Source organism: Salvelinus namaycush, chromosome 36, assembly GCF_016432855.1.
Source record: "Salvelinus namaycush isolate Seneca chromosome 36, SaNama_1.0, whole genome shotgun sequence".
Lineage (NCBI taxonomy): Eukaryota > Metazoa > Chordata > Actinopteri > Salmoniformes > Salmonidae > Salvelinus > Salvelinus namaycush.
In genome coordinates, this window is record NC_052342.1 from 10,089,948 (window position 1) to 10,114,622 (window position 24,675).

Below are 24,675 nucleotides of genomic sequence, written 5' to 3' on the forward strand. Positions count from 1 at the left end.
TGCTAGTCAGCTTTTTTACTGATGGGGGTGCTCCCGGATCCGGGATTGTGATGAAGTAGAAGTTAATCCAGAACAGGCTAAATCTACGACTATTTTAAGATAAGTCTGTCCAAGTCGCTTTGAGTTAAAACAGCTCAAACAGGCATTTTATTCTGGGACTAGGCTTAAGCCTTGTCTGTGAAACCAAGACTTCGGAATGAAATGTTGTCAATTCACATCTCATATATTGTCTGATTACGATATTTTATCTTGATACGTTAATAAACACACGCTGTGTTAATTTTGGCATGGTTACCTGCCTAAAATACCGACTGTAGTGTGCGTAAATCATAAGCCCATAGTAAATCAATAGATAACTGGTTAGCTACTACTGTTAGCTAGCCAGACAGCCACAAATAATTATTAGCTAGCTACCCACGAAGAATTGACATTTACCTTGGATAACATTGGTTTTAGGCAATTTTTGCTTGTTATATTATCTGGTTAGCTACATTATTAGGATTCGCATATAGCTAGCTGACAGTTATGAAGTAAAACATTTGCTTGGTGTATATCTTGTTTCGTCTCTATTGCCATTGTCCTGGCTAGACGGAAGGTTTTAGTGAATGGGTAAGTCCATAGTAAGTCAATAGGGATAGCTAGCTAGCCACAAAGAATTGACATCTACCTTCAAATCAAATATTATTTGTCACATGCGCCGAATACAACCGGTGTAGACCTTACAGTGAAATGCTTACTTACAAGCAGTTAAAAATATATATATAAATAAAAAATAAATAAAAGTAACAGGCTGCCTTATGAGAATTCGTATGAGATCGAATAAACCCCCACTTCCTTCCATTCTGCTAGCAAATGTGCAATCTTTGGAGAATAAAATCAATGACCTAAGTGGAAGATTAAACTACCAACGGTACATTACAAACTGTAACATCTTACGCTTCACGGAGTCGTGGCTGAACGATGATAATATCAACATACAGCTGGCTGGTTATACGATGTACCGGCAGAATAGAACAGCGGCGTCTAGTAAGGCAAGGGGCGGCGGTCTATGTATTTTTGTAAACAACAGCTGGTGCACGATATCTAAGGAAGTCTCTAGCTATTGCTCGCCTGAGGTAGAGTATCTCATGATAAGCTGTAGACCACACTACCTGCCGAGAGAGTTTTCATCTGTATTCTTTGTAGCTGTTTACATACTACCACAGTCAGAGGCTGGCACTAATACAGCATTGAATGAGCTGTATTCTGACATAAGCAAACAAGAAAACGCTCACCCAGAGGCGGCGCTCCTAGTAGCCGGGGACTTTAATGCAGGCAAACTTAAATCTGTTTAACCAAATTTATATCAGCATGTTACATGTGCGACCAGAGGAGAAAGGACTCTGGACCACCTATACTCCACACACAGAGACGCATACAAAGCTCTCCCTCGCCCTCCATTTGGCAAATCTGACCATAATTCTATCCTCCTGATTCCTGCTTACAAGAAAAAATTAAAGCAGGAAGCACCAGTGACTAGATCAAGAAAAAAGTGGTCAGAGAAAGCAAATGCTAAGCTACAGGACTGTTTTGCTAGCACTATGCTGGAATATGTTCCGGGATTCCTTCGATGGCATTGAGGATTACACCACATCAGCCATTGGCTTCATCAATAAGTTCATCGACGAAGTCGTCCCCACAGTGACCGTATGTACATACCCCAACCAGAAGCCATAGATTACAAGCAGTAATTGCACAGAGCTAAAGGCTAGAGCTGCCACTTTCAAGGAGCAGGACTCTAACCTGGAAGCTTATAAGAAATCCTGCTATGACCTCCAACGAACTATCAAACAGGCAAAGCGTCAATACAGGACTAAGATTGAATCATACTACACTGGCTCTGACACTCGTCGGATGTGGCAGGGCTTGCAAACCATTACAGACTACAAAGGGAAGCACAGCCAAGAGCTGCCCAGTAACACGACCCTACCAGATGAGCTAAACTACTTCTATGTTCACTTCGAGGCAAATAACACTGAAACATGCATGAGAGCACCAGCTGTACCGGAAGACTGTGTGATCACACTCTCCGCAGCCGATGTGAGTAAGACCTTTAAACAGGTCAACATTCACAAGGCCGCAGGGCCAGACAGATTACCAGGACGTGTACTGCGAGCATGCGCTAACCAACTGGCAAGTGTCTTCACTGACATTTTCAACCTCTCCCTGTCTGAGTCTGGAATACCAATATGTTTCAAGCAGACCACCATAGTCCCTGTGCCCAAGAACACTAAGGTAACCTGCCTAAATGACTACCGACCCGTAGCACTCATGTCTGTAGCCATGAAGTGCTTTGAAAGTCTGGTCATGGCTCACATCAACACCATCAACACCATCATCCCAGAAACCCTAGACCCACTCCAATTTGCATACTGACCTAACAGATCCACAGATGATTCAATCTCTACTGCACTCCACACTGCCCTTTCCCACCTGGACAAAAGGAATACCTATGTGAGAATGCTATTCATTGACTACAGCTCAGCGTTCAACACCATAGTGCACTCAAAGATCAGCAATAAGCTAAGGACCTTGGGACTAAACACCTCCCTCTGCAACTGGATCCTGGACTTCCTGACGGTCCACCCCCAGGTGGTAAGGGTAGGTAACGCTGATCCTCAACACAAGGGGTGCGGGAGTGCGTGCTCAGTCCCCTCCTGTACTCCCTGTTCACTCATGACTGCATGGCCAGGCACGACTCCAACACCATCATTCAATTTGCCGATTACACAACAGTGGTATGCCTGATCACCGACAACGACGAGACAGCCTATAGGGAGGAGGTCAGAGACCTGGCCGGGTGGTGCCAGAATAACAACCTATCCCTCAACGTGTTCAAGATAAAGGAGATGATTGTGGACAACAGGAAAAAGAGGACAGAGCACTCCCCCATTCTCATTGACAGGGCTGCAGTGGAGCAGGTTGAGAGCTTCAAGTTCTTTGGTGTCCAAACCACCAACAAACTAACATGGTCCAAGCACACCAAGACAGTCGTGAAGAGGGCACGACAAAACCTATTCCCCTCAGGAGACTGAAAAGATTTGGCAGGGTTCTCAGATCCTCAAAAGGTTCGACAGCTGCACCATCGAGAGCATCCTGACGGGTTGCATCACTGCCTGGTATGGCAACTGCTCGGCCTCCAACCACAAGGCACTACAGAGGGTACATGTAGGTAGAATTATTAAAGTGACTATGCATAGATGACAACAGAGAGTAGCAGTGGTGTAAAGAGGGGGTGAGGGGGGGTTGCAAATAGTCTGGGTTTCAAAGTACAGAAAGCTTTCGTAGAGTCACCACTGACGGGCTTAACCCACATAAATGACTTTGCAGGAATTGGCGCGTTTACGCTATACTGTGATTGGATGAATATACGGGACAAGGGAGGTCCCGTATGGGACAAACCAATTTAGCCCAATATAAGGGACATCCCTGTTAATACGGGACAGTTGGCAACCCTACCTCCTCCCTATAGGCTGTCTCGTTGTTGTCGATGATCAGGCCTACCACTGTTGTGTCATCGGCAAACTTAATGATGTTGCATAACATTAGTTTTAGGTCATTTTTGCCTGTTTAACTAGCTAGCTAGATAACGATTCACATATATCTAGCTGATAATTATGAAGTAAAACGTTTGCTTTGTGTATATCTTGTTTCGTCTCTATTGTTTCCATTGTCCTGGCTGGAAGAAGGTTCAGTGAATTGGGACATGGAGCGTGAGGTAATACATTAGGGGGAGTGCGAGTGTTTCTCAAATAAAATGTTTTATGTCTTCTCCAAACTCTCGTACTCATGAGAACGTCCTCGGAGAATGCTGTTGGGAGTATGAGAGTGTGGAGTACGGTAGTATGCATATTAATAAACACCCGTGGAGTTGTTTAGAAAATGCATAGTTTCCCGCGAACCATAAACCGGCATACGCGTTATCACACTCACTCATCTGATTGGTCGAGATAGCAGGGCTTCTGACTTTGTGGCTGTGGTAACTAGTGATGTTCTCTTATTGGGGAGCTGTTTCATGTGCTTTGTCAGGCATTGCCAACAGGGAGATCTCCTTAAATATGGATCAAATTCATTAAAATATTGTATACCACAACAAAGCTGATGCTAGCTAGCTTTGAATGGCTAATATCATAGACTGTTTCTAACATTGTTTTAGAGAGAAATAAGTCTATGTACAGTTGTGGCCAAAAGTTTTGAGAATGACACAAATATTAGTTTCCACAAAGTTTGCTGCTTTAGAGTCTTTAGATATTTTTGTCAGATGTTACTATGGAATACTGAAGTATAATTACAAGCATTTCATAAGTGTCAAAGGCTTTTATTGACAATTACATGAAGTTGATGCAAAGAGTCAATATTTGCAGTGTTGACTCTTCTTTTTCAAGACCTCTGCAATCCGCCCTAGCATGCGGTCAATTAACTTCTGGGCCACATCCTGACTGATGGCAGCCCATTCTTGCATAATCAATGCTTAGAGTTTGTCAGAATTTGTGGGTTTTGTTTGTCCACCCGCCTCTTGAGGATTGACCACAAGCTCTCAATGGGATTAAGGTCTGGGGAGTTTCCTGGCCATGAACCCAAAATATCGATGTTTTGTTCCCCGATCCACTTAGTTATCACTTTTGCCTTATGGCAAGGTGCTCCATCACGCTGGAAAAGGCATTGTTTGTCACCAAACTGTTCCTGGATGGTTGGGAGAAGTTGCACTCAGAGGATGTGTTGGTACCATTCTTTATTCATGGATGTGTTCTTAGGCAAAATTGTGAGTGAGCCCACTACCTTGGCTGAGAAGCAACTCCACACATGAATGGTCTCAGGATGCTTTACTGTTGGCATGACACAAGACTGATGGTAGCGCTCACCTTGTCTTCTCCGGACAAGCTTTTTTCCGGATGCCCCAAACAATCGGAAAGGGGATTCATCAGAGAAAATGACTTTACCCCAGTCTTCAGCAGTCCAATCCCTGTACCTTTTGCAGAATATCAGTCTGTCCCTGATGTTTTTCCTGGAGAGAAGTGGCTTCTTTGCTGCCCTTCTTGACACCAGGCCATCCTCCAAAACTCTTCGCCTCACTGTGCGTGCAGATGCACTCACACCTGCCTGCTGCCATTCCTGAGCAAGCTCTGTACTGGTGGTGCCCCGATCCCGCAGCTGAATCACCTTTAGGAGACGGGCCTTGCGCTTGCTGGACTTTCTTGGGCGCCCTGAAGCCTTCTTCACAACAATTGAACCACTCTCCTTGAAGTTCTTGATGATCTGATAAATGGTTGATTTAGGTGCAATCTTACTGGCAGCAATATCCTTGCCTGTGAAGTCCTTTTTGTGCAAAGCAATGACGACGGCACGTGTTTCCTTGCAGGTAACCATGGTTGACAGAGGAAGAACAATGATTCCAAGCACCACCCTCCTTTTGAAGCTTCCAGTCTGTTATTCGAACTCAATCAGCATGACAAAGTGATCTCCAACACTCACACCTGTGTTAACGAGAGAATCACTGACATGTTGTCAGCTGGTCCTTTTGTGGCAGGGCTGAAATGCAGTGGAAATGTTTTTTGGGGATTCAGTTCATTTGCATGGCAAAGAGGGACTTTGCAATTAATTGTAATTCATCTGATCACTCTTCTTAACATTCTGGAGTATATGCAAATTGCCATCATACAAACTGAGGCAGCAGACTTCGTGAAAATTAATATTTGTGTCATTCTCAAAACTTTTGGCCACGACTGTACTTGTCATGTTTGTTAAAGCTCGATCAGCTAACGAGCTACACTGAACCAAAAATGTAAACGCAACATGTAAAGTGTTGGTCCCATGTTTAATGAGCTGAAATAAAAGATCCCTGAAACACACAACCTTCTTTCTCTCCAATTTTGTGCACAAATGTATTTATATCCCTGTGAGTGAGCATTTCCCCTTTGCCAAGATAATCCATCCACCTGACAGGTGTGGCATATCAAGAAGCTGATGAAACAACATGATCATTACACAAGTGCACATTGTGGTGGGGACAGTAAAAGACCACTCTAAAATGTGCAGTTTTTGTCACACAACACAATGCCACAGATATCTGAAGTTTTGAGGCATGCTGACTGCAGGAATGTCCACCAGAGCTGTTGCCAGATAATTGAATGTCAATTTCTCTACTAAAAGCCACCTCCAACATCACTTTAGAGAATTTTGCAGTACGTCCAATGGGCCTCACAACCTCAGACCACATGTATGGCGTCGTGTGGGCGAGCGGTTTGCTGATGGCAACGTTGTGAACAGAGTTTCCCATGGTGGCGGTGGGGTTATGGTATGGGCAGGCATAAGCTATGGAAAACAAATACAATTGCATTTTATCAATGGCAATTTGAATGCACAGAGATTCTTATCCTGAGGCCCATTGTCGTGCCATTCATTCACTGCCATCACCTCATGTTTCAGCATGATAATGCATGGCCTCATGTCGCAAGGATCTGTAAACATTTCCCAGTTCTTCCATGGCCTGCATTACGCACCAGACATGTCACCCATTGAGCATGTTTTGGATGCTCTGGATTGACGTATATGACAGCGTGTTCCAGTTTCGCCAATATCCAGCAACTTTTCAGAGCCATTGAAGAGGAGTGGGACAACATTCCACAGGCCACAATCAACAGCCTGATCAACTCTATGCGAAGGAGATGTGTTGTGCTGCATGAGGCAAATGGTCACACCAGATACTGACTGGTTTCTGATCCACACACATACCTTTTTCTTTAAAGTATCTCTGACCAACAGATGCAAATCTGTATTCCCAGTCAGGAAATCCATAGATTAGGGCCTAATAAATGTATTTCAATTGACTGATTTCCTTATATGAACTGTAACTCAGTAAAACCTTAGAAATTGTTGCAAGTTGCGTTTATTTTTGTTCTGTATAATTTAAGCGCACCTAGCCTATTATTCCTCCTTGCGCCAAATGTGGTGATGCAGAAATGAGAGCCAATATGTGACTCTTTTATGAAAACCTGGGAATATGTGGCAGTGGCCAAGGAAACATATCTGGTTGGTCTCAGAGGAAGCAGTGGTAGAAAAAGTACTCAATTGTCATACTTAAGTAAAAGTAAAGATACCTTAATAGAAAATGACTCAAGTAAAAGTAAAAGTCACCCAGCAAAAATCTACTTGAGTATAAGTCTAAAAGTATCTGGTTTTAAATGTACAGTGTTGGAAAAAGTACTCAATTGTCATACTTGAGTAAAAGTAAAAAGTAAAAGCTATACATCAAATTCCTTAATTAGACAGCTCACTTTTCTTGTTTTTATTTATTTTTATTTATGGACAGACAGGGGCACACTCCAACACTCAGACATAATTTACAAATGCAGTATTTGGGTTTAGTGAGTCTGCCAGATCAGAGACAGTGGGGATTACAAAGCATTATGTTGATTGGTGCATGAATTGGTCCATATTGCTTCCCTGCATGAACATTCAAATGTATCAAGTACTTTTTGGTGTCAGGGAAAATGTATGGGAGTAAAAATTACATATTTTCTTTTGGAATGTAATGGTAAGTAAAAGTTGTCCAAAATATAAATAGTAAAGTACAAATAACCCCAACTACTTTACTACTTTAAAGTATTTTTACTTAAGTACTTTACACCACTGCTAGGAAGGGAGACTTTTAAAATGGGATTGAGTGAAGTAGCAGAAAATATGTTGAATAAGCAACTAATGAGCACGGAGAGCCTCAGTCACAAGTTTGACAAAATGACATGATATCTTTCAGTCTAAGATGGCTATTTACTTACTGTTGTAGCTCTTAGTCAGAAGCAAGCTTTATGTAAGCCTACCACATCCTTATGATATACAGTTGAAGTCGAAAGTTTACATACATCTTAGCCTTACATTTAAACAGTTTTTCACAATTCCGGACATTTAATCCTAGTAAACATTTGCTGACATAGGGCAGTTAGGATCACCACTTTATTTTAAGAATGTGAAATGTTAGAATAATAGTAGAGAAAAGGATTTATTTCAGCTTTTACTTCTTTCATCACATTCCCAGAGGGTCAGAAGTTTACATACACTCAATTAGTATTTGGTAGCATTGCCTTTAAATTGTATAACTTGGGTCAAACGTGTCGGGTAGCCTTCCACAAGCCTCCCACAATAAGTTGGGTGGATTCTGGCCCATTTCTCCTGGCAGAGCTGGTGTAACTGAGTCAGGTTTGTAGGCCTCCTTGCTCGCACACGCTTTTCAGTTCTGCCCACAAATATTCTATAGGATTGAGGTCAGGGCGTTGTGATGGCCACTCCAATACCTTGGCTTTGCTGTCCTTTAGCCATTTTGCCACAACTTTGGAAGTATGCTTGGAGTCATTGTCCACTTGGAAGACCCATTTGCGACCAAGCTTTAACTTCCTGACTGATGTCTTGAGATGTTGCTTCAATATATCCACATAATTTTCCTGCCTCATGATGCCATCTATTTTGTGAAGTGCACCAGTTCCTCCTGCAGCAAAGCACCCCCACAACATGATGCTGCCAACCCCGTGCTTCACGGTTGGGATGGTGTTCTTCGGCTTGCAAGCCTTCCCCTTTTTCCTCCAAACATAACGATGGTCATTATGGCCAAACAGTTCTATTTTTGTTTCATCAGACCAGAGGACATTTCTCCAAAAAGTATGATCTTTGTCCCCATGTGCAGTTGCAAACCGTAGTCTGGCTTTTTTATGGCGGTTTTGGAGCAGTGGCGTCTTCCTTCTGAGCGGCCTTTCAGGTTATGTCGATATCGGACTCGTTTTACTGTGATTATAGATACTTTGTACCTGTTTGCTCCAGCATCTTCACAAGGTCCTTTGCTGTTGTTCTGGGATTGAATTTCACTTTTCGCACCAAAGTACGTACATCTCTAGGAGACAGAACACGTCTCCTTCCTGAGCGGTATGGCGGCTGCATGGTCCCATGGTGTTTATGCTTGCGTACTATTGTTTGTACAGATGAACGTGGTACCTTCAGGCATTTGGAAATTTCTCCCAAGGATGAACCAGACTTGTGGAGGTCAAACATTTTTTTCTGAGGTCTTGGCTGATTTCTTTTGATTTTCCCATGATGTCAAGCAAAGAGGCACTGAGTTTGAAGGTAGGCCTTGAAATACATCCACAGGTACACCTCCAATTGACTCAAATGATGTCAATTAGCCTATCAGAAGCTTCTAAATCCATAACATCCTTTTCTGAAATTTTCCAAGCTGTTTAAAGGCACAGTCAAAATAGTGTATTGTAAACTTCTGACCCACTGGAATTGTGATACAGTGAATTATAAGTGAAATAATCTGTCTGTAAACAATTGTTGGAAAAATTACTTGTGTCATGCACAAAGTAGATGTCCTAACCGACTTGTCAAAACTATAGTTTGTTAACAAGAAATTTGTGGAGTGGTTGAAAAACAAGTTTTATTGACTCCAACCTAAGTGTATGTAAACTTCCGACTTCAACTGTACATGTTTAAAAAAAAAAAACATTTTATTTAAACTTTATTTAACTATGCAATTCAGTTAAGAACACATTCTTATTTACAATGACAGCCTAGCAAAAGGCAAAAGGCCTCCTGCGGGAACTAAGGCTGGGATTAAAAAATAAATAAATATAGGACAACACACACATCACCACAAGAGAGACAACACAAAACTATATAAAGAAAGACCAAAGACAACAACATAGCAAGGCAGCAACACATGACAACACAGCATGGTAGCAACACAACATGACAACAACATGGTAGCAAGACAACATGGCAGTAGCACGACATGGTACAAACATTACTGGGCACAGACAACAGCACAAAGGGCAAGAAGGTAGAGACTTCAATACATCACGCAAAGCAAGTACTTTTAACATTCTGTCACAAAGAGCTCAACTTAATAAAAACATGTTCTCATCTCAAGATGCTAAATAGGTTAAATAAATAAATTACTATAGCAAGTGCCAAATAAAGTAAAAGCCAAAAATCTGCCAATTTCAAAAATAGAAACTTCGGTGAACCTTTGAAATATTTTGATGGTCTTACAAATATTTAGCTGTCCTTTGAAATATTTTTATGGCCTTTGAAATATTTTGATGGTCTTACAAATATTTAGCTGTCCTTTTAAATATTTTTATGGCCTTTGAAATATTTCACAGCTTTTTACCAAACTTCGCAGCCTGAAATATTTTGCTGGCCCTTTACAGAAGCAAAGCATGTCTGACTTTTGTTAATAAGAAGGAAATTGTCGAGGCAACTTTTATGTCTATTTTAGATCATGGGGATATTATCTATATGCGTGCAGCAGCATCTATACTGGTAATGTTAATAGAACTCGCCATTATGTTTTGTATCAAAAAGTGGCTTGGGCCTATTTGGAGAGAGCAGCATTTTCTTGTGTTTATTTACAAAGCACTCATGCAGAAACTTCCTAGGTATTTATCTATCATCATTAATTTCATTTAGACCTACAAATGACCAAACCCGGTCTCAGGCTTGGATAACACTAGATGCCCCTTCGGTCTCCACAGAGTTGGTTTTAGTGTTTTTGCGCCCTTTATGTGGAACAACTTCCAAAGCGCTCTGAAATTAGATGTTCATAAATGTGTCTGTTTTTCTTAATATGTTTTGTAATTTTGTATATTGTATGTGTTTGATGTGTTTATGCAGGGCTCATCTTTAAAAGAGAACTTAGTCTCAGTATGACTTTCCTGTCAACAAAATAAAGGTTAAATAAAAAAATATGAATCAAATAACACTAGCAAGGTTTCCATCCAATTAGCTACAGATTTTCATGCAAATATCCTAAAATCCACATAAAAACAATATTAGAATTTTCCCACCAGAGATGTGTTTCCATCAAATATACTTGTATGTTTTATTCAGTACATGGGAATTTAACCGCAAAACGTGTCATTACGCACAGCTTTTTATCTACAACAAGTTTAATGGGTTTCCATTGCATTTTGAACTCTACTGATGGTTTTCTCACAAAATAATTGTGTTATACAGTGCATTCGTGAAGTATTCAGACTCCTTTACTTAAAAAACAAAAAAATATTCTAAAATTAATAAAATAATTTTTTCCCTCATCAATCTACACACTATACCCCATAATGACAAAGCAAAAAAAGGTTTTTAGAAATGTTTGCATTCAGACCCTTTGCTATGAGACTCGAAATTGAGCTCAGGTGCATCCTGTTTCCATTGATCATCTTTGAGATGTTTCTACAACTTGATTGGAGTCCACCGGTGGTAAATTCAATTGATTGGATATGACCTGGAAAGGCACACACCTGTCTATATAAAGTCCCACAGTTGACAGTACATGTCAGAGCAAAAACCAAGCCATAAGGTCAAAGGAATTGTCCGCAGTGTTCCGAGACAGGATTATGTCGAGGCACAGATCTGGGGAAGGGTACCAGAAAATGGCAGCAACATTGAAGGTCCCCAAGAACACAGTGGCCTCCATCATTCTTAAATGGAAGAACTATGGTACCACCAAGACTCTTCCTAGATCTTGCTGCCCGGCCAAACTGAGCAATCGGGGGAGAAGGGCCTTGGTCAGGGAGGTGAACAACAACCTGATGGTCACTCTGACAGAGCTCCAGAGTTCATCTGTGGAAATGAGATAACCTTCTAGGACAACCATCTCTGCAGCCCTCCACCAATCAGGCCTTTATGGTAGAGTGGCCAGACTGAAGCCACTCCTCAGTAAAAGACATATTACAGCCTGCCTGTCATTTGCCAAAAGGCACCTAAAGGACACCTAAACAACATTCTCTGGTCTGATGAAAACAAGATTGAACTCTTTGGCCTGAATGCCAAGTGTCACGTCTGGAGGAAACCTAGCACTAGCTTGGTGGTGGCAGCAGCATGCTGTGGGAATGTTTTTCAGTGGCAGGGACTGGGAGACTAGTCAGGATCGAGAGAAAGATGAACGGAGCAAAGTACAGAGAGATCCTTAATGAAAACCTGCTCCAGAGTGCTCAGGACCTCAGACTGGGGCCAAGGTTCACCTTCCAACAGGACAACGACCCTAAGCACACAGCCAAGACAACGCAGGAGTGGCTTTGGAACAAGTCTCTGAATGTTCTTGAGTGGCCCAGCCAGAGCCTGGACTTGAACCCGATCGAACATCTCTGGAGAGACCTGAAAATAGCTATTTTTAATACTGTCGTGGAAATTCTCACACAGGGAAACTCGAAGTCAATCTTAAATGAATCATTGTTTATTGTCAGCAAGCTGGAGAGGTTCCAACCAACTCAATGCACCTTATGTACACATGTCGACCAGGAGCTCTTGTTCCCGTATATACTGCTTACAGACACGTTACATAGGCATAGTTCATAGGGTTGGTTCCGGCATGTGTCTGGCAGGAACCAATGATTGTTTATGACACCAAATCCAAGACACACAAAGTTACATTTCCTTTACAATTGCAAACATTTCTAAAAACCTGTTTTTGCTTTGTCATTATGTTTGGGTGTAGATTGCTCAGGGGGAGAAAAAAACAATTTAATCAGTTTTAAAATAAGGCTGTGGAAAAAGTCAAGGGGTCTGAATACTTTCCAAATGCACTGTATAGCGACCCACTCTGGTATTGGGCAGGCACGTGCGCTCTAGCCAAAAACTTAGAGGTAAACTAACTCAATATACTTTCAAATGACTAAAACCAAATCGAAACTGTGTAGAAATGATAATGGCCCTGTATTCCTACAGTTTCTTGACTGTCCAGCTCGCTAATTATCACTAGACAGTCAGGGAGCATAGAAAATTCCCAAAACAACGGAGGACTATTTTTAGCAAATTTTGAAGGTACATTTTGAACACATTTTCAGTACAGCCCTCCAGGCCAAATGAGTTCGACACCCCTGGCCTACACGATGAGTTTATTATGGACAAAAGAGCAAGATCATTTGTCTTTATCAAATGGCAGCCAAGCATCGTTGATCACTAGAATATGACACTTGATATGTATTGTAAAGGAGCATCAAGCTCATCCCCTCGCACTTTCACAACCCTGTGAAGTTCATCACTTTTTCATCTGTAGCCTAATAAACTGCATGCTTTCCGGACGAGTCCTAGTGGGAGGACCACACAACATGTCGAGATTCCAAGTTTACTTTGATGTTATTATATCAATATTTGCGCATAAAAACGTTTTCACCGGCATTTCTCGCGTAATACATTTTAATACATTTTACGTTCAGAAAATGATCACACCTTGTCTAGCATATTTAGTTTTGTCGACATTTGGAAAGTTTACCAACACATTTTCTGTTTCCATCAGGACAGTCATGACATTTTTTATCCGACATGTACTTTACTCGCATAAAAAGGTTGGATGGAAACCTGGTTACTGCTAGCACAGATAGGACACATGGAAATTAATGTTCTTAGGCATTTCAAGGGAAACAAGCCCAAATTAAGATCGGGTGTGGAAAATTAGTGGGAGAGAGTTATGTTGACGCTGAGAACTGAATGTATGTTTTTAAAGAACATTCTTAGAACGTTATTTGAACATAATGTGTCTTTTGTTTATATGGAAAGTTTTCTTTGTGTTCTGACAATAGAATTAATAGGTTTTTAAATAACATTATTAGAACGTTCTCTGAATGTTACGAAAGTTCAGAAATTCCCACAGAAGAACATTGGTTCTTAATGTTCTCTGAACCTTCTGAGAACATGCCTTTAAATAGAACCATGAGGAAACCTGTAGGAAACATTATGCTGAAGTACAGAACGTTTTTTCTTAACGTTCTTTGAACATTTTGAGAACATGACTCAGAATGATATTTTCTCTGAACTATTTTAGAACATTCCCAATGTCAAACCAGTTGGAGAACGTTCCTAGAACATTACGAAGAACATGTTCAAGTAAGTAACTTTGGGGTGAAGTTACTTAAAGGAAGACTCCACCCAAAAACAATATTTTGGTATTTGTTTCATTGGTCCATTGTTGATATAGTCCCAAAATGTTTTGCAAGTCAGCAATCAAGTTTTAAAGATGTATAACTTTAAAAATACAGAAATACAAAACGCAGCATCATATGAGGCAAAATGCATCATACCATTTTGTATTTCTGTACGTTATATATCTTAACTTGAATGCTGACATGCAAAACACTTTGGGACTATATCAACAATGGACTAATTAAACAAATACCAACAGATAGTTTTTGTGGAGAATTTTCCTGTAAATGCTTCCCTTAAATGTATTTTTACTTTCAATTTTGTACACCAGCTTGAAACAGCTGAAAATACAATACTTTTGTTTTTTGAAAATATATTTCACAGCGGTTTAGATGGTACAATGATTCTCTACACCAGGGGTGTCAAACTCATTCCACGGAGGGCCTAGTGTATGCTGGTTTTAGTTTTTTCCTTTCAATTAAGACCTAGACAACCAGGTGTAGGGAATTCCTTACTAATTAGTGACCTTAATTCATCAATCAAGTACAAGGGAGGAGAGAAAACCTGCAGACACTCGAACCTCCATGGAATGAGTTTGAAACATTATCTAGACTATACATTACTTGTTTTGTCACAAAACTGAAATTAGGCAATCTATTAGAATTTTAGCAACCAGGAAATGGCTGAGTGATTTATGCATATTGCACCTTCAATGTGACAGGCTCGGCGATGTTAGAACTTTGAAAGTCGTGTCGTGTAGGCCTGGGCATTAGCCAACCTGTAGCAGTGTGTTGAATAGATTCCACGATCTGGACTTGAGCGAGTGTTCGGCTTGTTCTCGAATCTGTGTGTTTCTCAAAATGCATACTACCGTGCTCCGAGCAAGCAAACTTTAAGCACGGGAGGGTCGGAGCATGAGTCCAAATCAAAGTATTCGACACAGAGCACTTCTCGGATGCGTAATCCGGTTGTACACATTTCGAAGCATACATCGATGCAAGCTTCAATGAAAAGTATTGTAGCGACCCGCACAGACAGCTGTGTGTTATGTGTTAGGCTAGTAGGTGGTTGTGTTGTACTGACCAGTACCCAGTGTTCGCGGGGTCCGACATGCCAATCAACCTGCTATCTGCCAATCACGGGAATGCCTGGAATGTTCTGATGCCGGGCATCCTAGCGGTTGGCGGAGTGGCGTGGAGGGGGGTTGGGCAGGGGGATGGAGCATTGGAAGTTAAGACCAGGTTTAGCCTTTGTTCTCCCTCTTTACGTCTGGGCTTCACAAGAGAAGGTCACGATTGGCTTGTGGGTTATCTGTCATTTATTTGGCGTGTGCTACGGCCCAAACAGTAGCCTGTGTAAAGTTGGTTTAATAAACCGTCAATTCGCAAACTCAAGCCTCTGTCTGGACAATTGTTCATTTATGATCTTGTCAGGTCATTACAGTATGGACAGAAATTTGACAACCATGTAAAAAATTACGCTAAATGTATTGAAATCAATGGCGGACATTATTTGAGCTAAAGTGAGAGAAAATAAACTCCTCTCATATGTTGCCTGACTAAAATATTCTGTCTTGTCCTGTTGAAATGTGAATTTGCCTCCCAATGTCTGTTGGAAAGCAGACTGAACCAGGTTTCCTCTAGGATTCTGCCTGTACTTAGCTCTATTGTTTTTTATCCCAAAAAAGGACAATCATACCCATAACAATCATGCAGTCACCACCATGCTTGAAAATATGAAGAGTGGTACTCAGTGATGTGTTGGATTTACTCCATAACTTTATGTCCTGAACACAGTGTTCATTTCTTTGACACATTTTTTACTTTAGTGTCTTATTTTTATTCTGTACAAGCTTCCTTCTTTTCACTCTGTCATTTAGGTTAGTATTGTGGAGTAACTACAATATTGTTGATCCATCCTCAGTTCTCCTAACACAGCCATTAAACTCTGTAACTGTTTTAAATTCACCATTGGCCTCATGGTAAAATCCCTGAGCAGTTTCCTTCCTCTCCGGCAACTGAGTTAGGAAGAACGCCTGTATGTTTGTAGTGACTGGGTGTTTTGACAAACCACCCAAAATGTAATTAATAACTTGACCATGCTCCAAGGGATATTCAATGTCACTTTTCTTTTCTTTTTTTTACCCATCTACCAATAGGTGCCCTCCCTGGTCTTTGTGTTTGAAATTCACTGCCTGACTGAGGGACCTTACAGATAATTGTGGAACAACATGTGGAAAAAGTCAAGTGGTATGAATACTGTATATAAACCCTGGATTGCTGAAGCTATGTATTGGCCAATGAATGGCTTTGAAACCTCCGGTCGGCCATATTGGCACTCCTCAGAAAAGCAATCCTCCATAGGAATTAATGGAATTCTTCAGTATTTCATTTAAATGTTGGAAGGACAAAATTACATGTATTTAACTATTCTTTGTAGTACTTTCTAAACAATTATACCTGAAATAAAATGGATTTTATATGTTGTTGTTTTTTTGCTTAGCTCACAATGTAATTTAAACATTTGCATTCAGATGTCTGTAATAGAATAAACGTGGCAAAAATAAATGTAGACATTAATAAATGCCTTTCTATAGCTTCCAAAATATATATTTTTTTACAATGGTGGGGGTGCCAAGATGGAGGCGCGGTGGGTTCAAAACAGCATGCCGTGTCAGTAATATAGTGTACATATATAAATCAGTGTATAACAGGTTCCAAGTGATATGAATTGCAAAAATGTAAAATCCCAAAAGGTACAAAAATGATAAAATAGCAGGTAAATTAAATCCAAATGAAACTGTAGAAAACTGAAGCTCTACATGGTGTTTTCCAGTTTCTATCAAATAACATTTTATTGGTCACATACACATGGTTAGCAGATGTTATTGCGAGTGTAGCGAAATGCTTGCGCTTCTAGTTCCGACAGTGCAGTAATATCTAACATGTAATCTAACAATTCCACACAACTACCTAATACACACAACACTAAGTAAAGGAATGGAATAAGAATGCATACATATAAATATATGGATGATCAATGACAGTGGCATAGGCAAGATGCAATAGATGGTATAAAACACAGTATGATATATATATATATATATATCAAGCCCCAATCAGCTGTCCTAATTAGCTCAACCACAGATTATCCATTATATTGTCCATATACTCAAGTGGCCGCTTTAACAATGAAAATAAATGTCTTCAAAAATGGAAGGCAGTCGGGAGGAGGCAAGACCAGGTGGGACAATTGTAGCCAATGAGAGGGCAGATACGTGTGTAAACAACAGGCAAAACTCCGATATAAAGTTGCCGGGATGTCACGTGTCCTACTTACGTTAGTACACTCCTAACAACTTAAGCATTACAAAATGTATATTATATCAAATGCACATGGAGCAAATAATCCATTAATGTTTTTGTTTACCAGATTCAAAACTTTCTCATTGATCTCCATACAAAAACTCCTGGCCTGGTTTCCATACATTAATACGCATTTCTACATAATTCTAGATCATTCTCCACAATCATAAATCAACCAAGCTATTTTATATACATTTCCAATATATTTACTTTTCTATACACAATATAGCTCTTATGAGTACACAAATTAACTAAAATAAATCAAACTAAATTCAAGAGGTTTCAAGGTTAGTCAAGAAATGTACATTTTATTAATATATTGAATAGTTTACATTTTTAAATATCAAAATCATATAGCAAGCAATATCTAAAGGTTTATACTTGTATCCGATCAATCAAAGTTCATAATCAAAATAAAATACACATTTTAACATTTTAATCAAATTTGTACTGGGAAAAACCCCATCTTTCAGACAATTAGGTTTCATGTGGCATGAACAAAAACACTTTCTCAGTCAAAAACATAACTCAGAACACAGTCTCTAGTAACTCATGTGATTTCAGGTGCTCTAATTGTCCAACACTATTTCCACACTGGGAGTATTGTATTTTTTATTTTTTTATTATGGATCCCCATTAGCAGCTGCCCTTCCTGGGGTCTTCTTCTCCCGTGTATGTATCCTCTGATGTGATTTCAGGCTCCCTAACTGGGTAAAACCCTTTCCGCAATGCGAGCATTGGTAAGGCTTCTCTCCTGTGTGTGTTCTTTCATGTGTTTTCAGGCTCCCTACTTGGGTAAAACCCTTTCCACAATGGGAGCATTGATAAGGCTTCTCCCCTGTGTGTGTTCTTTCATGCACTTTTAGATGCCCCAATTGTCCAAAACCCTTTTCACAATGGGAGCACTGGTAAGGCATCTCTCCTGTGTGTGTTCTTTCATGCACTTTTAAATGCCCCAACTGTCCAAAACCCTTTCCACAATGGGAGCAGTGGTAAGGCTTCTCTCCCGTGTGCGTTCTCTCATGGTTGTTCAGATTCCCCAATAGGGGAAAGCTCTTTCCACAGTGGGAACAGTGGTAAGGCTTCTCACCTGTGTGTGTCCTCTCATGCGTTTTCAAGCTACCTAACCAGGTAAACGTTTTTCCACATTGTGAGCAGTGGTAAGGCTTCTCTCCTGTGTGTATTCTTTCATGCTCTTTCAGGTCCCTTGACCGGGTAAAACTAGTTCCACACTGAGAGCAGTGGTAAGGCTTCACTCCAGAGTGTATTTTCTCATGTGTTTTTAGGGTCCCTAATTGGGTAAAACTTGTTCCACACTGAGAGCAGTGGTAAGGTTTTTCTCCTGTGTGTATTCTCTCATGTACTTTTAGCTTCCCTAACCAGCAGAAACTCTTTGTACACTGCAAACATTGGAAAGGCTTTTCTGCTGTGTGTGTCCTCTCATGCTCTTTTAGGTTTCGTAACTTAGTAAAACTCTTTCCACACTGGGAGCAATGGTGTGGTCTTGCTGGTTTGGACGTCTTTGGGTCTGGTTCCACTGAAGGACTCATCCCGTGGTCAGAGTGAGAGTCTGGTTTCTCTCCTGTAAAAAGACAGTGTTTAGTTAAATAGACTTGAACGAAACCGCCACATTATAAAACTGTCTTCCAATTAGGTTTAATCCAGTACTAATCCAGTACAGTACAGATCGGCTATGAAAAGCCAACTGAAAATTATTCATGATTATTATTTGACCATGCTTGTCACTTATGAACATTTTTGAACATCTTGGCATAGTTCTGTTATAATCTCCACCCGGCACAGCCAGAAGAGGACTGGCCACCCCTCATAGCCTGGTTCCTCTCTAGGTTTCTTCCTAGGTTTTGGCCTTTCTAGGGAGTTTTTCCTAGCCACCGTGCTTCTACACCTGCATTGCTAGCTGTTTGGGGTTTTAGGCTGGGTTTCTGTACAGCACTTCGAGATATTAGCTGATGTACGAAGGGCTATATAAAATAAACTTGATTGATGATTGATACTAGATCAGTTTACACAAAATGCCCAATGGGGCTTCTCTGGCGTTTTTAGTACCCCCTTGTGTGCTATGTCGGTGATACCGTAAATCCCGGGATGAGTTAAGGACGATATGAAAATCTGGATACCGCCCAATCCTAGTTCAGATCGACCCCTTGGGGATCTTTTAATTCAGCTCATGAAACATGGGACCAACCCTTTACATGTTGCGTTTATATATTTTTTACGTGTAAATGTTTGCCCTCAGATATTTTACAATGGCTTTCTGCCAGAAGTCAAAGAGCTCTGGATGAGTCCTGTATAGCTGCCATTTGCTAAGAGCGCACACAAGCTCCAGTTAGACATACAGAAATATATGCCTAAAAAAGTGTTCTAACTGATGGGATACACAAGCTACATTCCTTGCCAAATGACATCAGTATTATCACAAATTCAAAATGGACTGGTTGATTGAAGTAGGGAAATATGTGTTCCGACAACAGGCTGCAGTTTTGGAATAATTGCATCCTGTCTATTTTCAACTGAGGCTACTTTGCGAACAAAGACAGGCTCCACACTAAAAATATACAAAAACATTAGTTTGATAAAGATGAAGAGCGTATTTTTCATCAGAACCATTAAGCCTTTTCACCAAACTGATGTCGTTGCTGTAATTTATCTCCATGCAGTGTTCAATGTGGAATTCTTAATCCATTTGGAAAATTCCAAAGAACCATCAGAAAAAGAAAAAAAAATGGAATGTCTGTTTATCGGAAAGAAAAACAATTTAAGTTTGTAACCCTGAAAAAATGTTTACTCGTCAAATTGAGCCCAGTTTCAAATCCTCACTCTTTGAGAATAACTGTTCCAGACGCATATGACTTCACACTGGCAACTTTATTCATTTGGAAAAATATTTGGTCATATTTTATTCTGTTATATTACATCATGTGTTTTTACTATAACATACAGGGATGCAAACTGGTGAGGGCCCAAAAAGGTGACACTTTTTTTTGTTGCACTGAAACATGCAAAAAATCTCTTCCAGGAGGAAATGCGGGTTTTAACTAATTAAACAACAAAGAATATGATCTACATGCTCAGTTTCTGTGTGTAAAATACAAAGTGGTTAATGTGAACCTATCTCACAGCTAAAACATGTAAAGAAAGCAATCCAATGTTATTTGTTGCCTAAACTTTACTGCAAATGACACTCATGACTTGAGAAAAAAACTATACACTAATATTGCAGTTAGCCATGACAGCCTTTATAATAGAACACTTGTTACCATGACAGCCTTTATAATAGAACGCTTGTTACCATGACAGCCTTTATAATAGAACACTTGTTACCATGACAGCCTTTATAATAGAACGCTTGTTACCATGACAGCCTTTATAATAGAACACTTGTGACCCCACACATCTAAATATTGCACTTGGGGGAAAAACATCTTGAAGTAGAAATAGAATGAAACAAACAGGCATTCTATTTTTTCTCTATTTTCATGGCCACTATAGTAGACATCGATCAAGTGCACAAGGCTACATGAGCAAAAATAACATTCACGGAGTTAAAAAATATATAATCCCCCCTCACACACAAGTGTTACTGTCAAGTTCAACACAACAAAATCAATATCTTTGGATTACACTGCACATTATTACATTGTACACTTTTTGTCTGTTCTACAATGTGCCAGCAGAGCATGATACCCTTTGTTGGCATAATTGATCTCTTTCAGGCAGAGAGGACACCTGGCATACCCCTTTTTATCCACTGTATTAAAAAAGTGAAAAAGAGGGGAAGTGTGCTGTTCCTTTCAACTCTATAGTGGCATCCAGCTTAAGCCAGGCCCAACTCCAGCTACACTTGATCCCTGAATCTACTTGTTTAACAAGCAATGCCTAATTTTCACCTATTTCTCTCATTCTACCACATACTGTAGAGGGAAAACATTAGTTCATAGATAGTTTGTTAGCTAGTTAACATTTCACACAGATTGCCAGGGTCCAGTAAGCAACTAATGCGTTATAACTTGAGGAACGGCAAGGTGTTGTATACCAGTTAATACTATAGCGAATTGGTTAGGTTACTAATGTTAGCTCATCTGATGTTGTAACGTTAGCTAGCTAACGTTAGCTGTCTGACTTTATTAGCCAGCTAATTTTCACACCATAAACTCAATTATTTTATCAGTTAAGTTGGCTAATGTTGCTCAACATTTCTCTGGCTAGCTAACGGAGAATTCGATCCAGCTAGCAAGATACTTAACAATGCTAACAATACTTGTTCCACCACACTTTGTCCCTCACCTCAAACTTTCCAAATGCCAGTTGTTTTTGGTTACAGCTCATGAAGTACGCTTCATCACCTTCTCACCCCTGTCTCCGTGGTCAGGCTTCTCACCAACCTCTTCGTTATCGTTCAGGGGACGCGCTGCTGTAACTGGCAAACTGCCATTCCACTCTCTGCTGTCTTTCCAGAGCGCACGCTGATGCTGTAACTAGCAAATTGGTTGTCTCTTCTCTCTTCAGTCGCTTGCTGCATTCTGTTATGTGAACGATTGGCTGAGCCTTGGATACAGCCAGAATTGCGCCAAACGCGCATCACTTGATCTCTTACAGCCAGTAGTGATCCAAAGCCGTAGGTCACCTATTTTGGATTAAAAATGGCAAATTTTGCCGAAAGATGACTAGTTTGCATCCCTGAACATAGGTGTGGCTTGACTGTGATAAAGGCTCTGGAAATAAGAGCATCTTGTCTGCTAAATTAATAAAAACATGATGTGCCATTGCATAGCCATAGGCTTCTACAAGCAAGCACCACCGCGGAGGTTACTGCCTTTTTGAAAATATAACCAGCTGATATTACGGTTTCAATAAAGGAATCTTCAACGGCACTTGCTTTTTTATTGACTGAATATACACTGTGTACAAAACAGTGTATAGAACACGTGCTCTTTCCATGACATAGACTGACCAGGTGAAAGCTTTGATCCCTTAAATCCACTTCAATAGGGGTAGATGAAGGGGATGACACTGTTTAATAAAGATTTCTAAGCCTAGAGACAATTGAGACATGGAATGTGTATGTGTGCCATTCAGAAGGTGAATGAATGGGCAACACAAAATATATCAAATATAAAAATTAAAAATAAAAGACAAAATATTTAAGTGCCTTTGAACGGGGTATGGTAGTGGGCGCCAGGCACACCGGTCTGAGTGTGTCAAGAACTGCAAAGCTGATGGGTTTTTCATGCTCAACAGTTTCCCATGTGTATCAAGAATGGTCCACCACCCAAAGGACATCCAGGCAACTTGACACAACTGTGGGAAGCATTGGAGTCAATATGGGCCAGCATCCCTTTGGAACGCTGGTCCATGCCCTGACAAATTGAGGCTGATCTGAGGGAAATATTCTGAGGGAAATATTAGGAAGGTGTTCCTAATATTTTGTACACTCAGTGTAAATGGGGCAATTAGGAATAGTTATCTGTAATGGTTATGATAAAATAGGCATTGCTGTGCACTGTTGGCATAGATCAGGTATTCCCAAACTGGGGTACGCGCTATGCCATCGGGGGTACGCCAAATAAAAATGTGATTCACATTTTCAAACAGTCCATTTAGATTTTCCAACGGGGCTATACATTTGGGTGAGTTTTTTTCTCTCGCCTGAGTAGCCTCGTTTTCACTGCCAAAAATACAATTAAACCATCTAGTGTTCAGCGAAATAACAACACAATGTCAAATACAAATACAGGTAGCCTAGTCAAATAATTAACATCCAGTCACATTAACCGTTACTCTCTCGCGGGAAACCTTCACTCTTGCACAGACATTATTTAAGAAACGAAACGTGCCAATTTGAAAAATAAGTCCCGGGAGTTTTTTGAGCGAGACTAAAGACGACTTTTGAGTAGTAAGACATGTATAAAAGCAATAGATACCATTAATAAGAAGGGACTAGAACCATCTTATATGGTGAGCTACCGAGTGACTAGGACAGGCAAGCGGATATGGCTGGGTCAATGCTGGGGGAAAAAGCCCCAAAAACTATACAGACAATGACTTCATCAAACAACACTGTTTCACGACGCATCAGTGACATGGCAGGAGATGTTTTGAAACAATTACTGCTTCACATACAAGCCAGTGAATTCTATGAGTCAACAGACGTGGCAGGCAGGGCACAGCTCCTGGTACATGTCTGTTACGTTTATGGGGGGTCAATTAAGGAAGACATCCTCTTCTGCAAACCAATGGAAACCAGGACAATAGGAGAATATATTATTAAAGCACTGGACAGCTTTGTGACATCAAATGGACTACGTGGTCAAGATGTGTTGGTATCCTAACTGATGGCGTAAAAGCCATTACAGGGAGACATAGTGGAGTGGTAACGCGCGTGCAAGCAGTTGCTCCCGACGCCACTTGGGTACACTGCAGCATCCACCGAGAGGCTCTTGCTGCCAAGGGAATGTCTGACAATTTGAAAGATGTTTTGGACACTACAGTGAAAATGGTTAACTTTGTTAAAGCAAGGTCCCTGAACTCTCATGTATTTTCTGTTTTATGCAATGATATGGGCAGCGACCATGTAACGCTTTTACAACATACAGAAGTGCGCTGGTTATCAAGGGGAAAAGTATTGACACATTTTTTTAATTGAGAGGTTAACATTTTCTTTACTGACCATAATTTTCACTTGTCTGACTGCTTTTTCTCGCCTGAATGATCTGAATCTAGCATTACAGGAACTCTCCGCAACTATATTCAATGTGTGGGACAAAATGTATTAAGAAGTTGGATCTCTTCTCTGTCCGCACTAACAACGACAACACACAGGTCTTTCCATCATTGTATGATTTTCTGTGTGCAAATGAACTCAAGCTTATGGACAATGTCAAATGTGATTTAGCAAAGCACCTGAGTGAGCTGGGTGAGCAATTACGCAGGTACTTTCCCGAAACGGACGACACAAACAACTGGATTCGTTATCCCTTTCATGCCCTGCCTCCAGTCCACTTATCGCTATCTGAACAAGAGAGCCTCATCGAAATTGCAACAAGCGGTTCTGTGAAAATGTAATTTAATCAGAAGCCACTGCCAGATTTCTGGATAGGGCTGCGCTCAGAGTATCCTGCCTTGGTAAATCACACTGTTAAGACACTGATGCCCTTTGCAACCATGTACCTATGTGAGAGTGGATTCTCAGCCCTCACTAGCATGAAAACTAAATACAGGCACAGACTGTGTGTGGAAAATTATTTAAAACTGAGACTCTCTCCAATACAACCCAACATTGCAGAGTTATGTGCATCCTTTCAAGCACACCCTTCTCATTAACCTGTGATGAGTTAATCACAATTTT

General features: G+C 40.5%; 1 protein-coding gene across 1 annotated transcript; it reads right to left on the bottom strand.

Moving 5' to 3' along the window:
• Positions 1-16,998: 16,998 nt before the first annotated feature.
• On the bottom strand, positions 16,999-18,885 carry LOC120030621 (zinc finger protein 239-like). The gene has a single exon (XM_038976047.1). It carries the CDS (start codon positions 18,857-18,859, stop codon positions 17,933-17,935), a length of 927 nt encoding a protein of 308 aa, XP_038831975.1. The 5' UTR covers positions 18,860-18,885; the 3' UTR covers positions 16,999-17,932.
• Between the last annotated feature and the right edge of the window lie 5,790 nt (positions 18,886-24,675).

Coding starts and splice junctions, on each gene's coding strand:
- LOC120030621 (XM_038976047.1), bottom strand. CDS start 18,859: ATGAGTCCTTCAGTGGAACCAGACCCAAAGACGTCCAAACCAGCAAGA.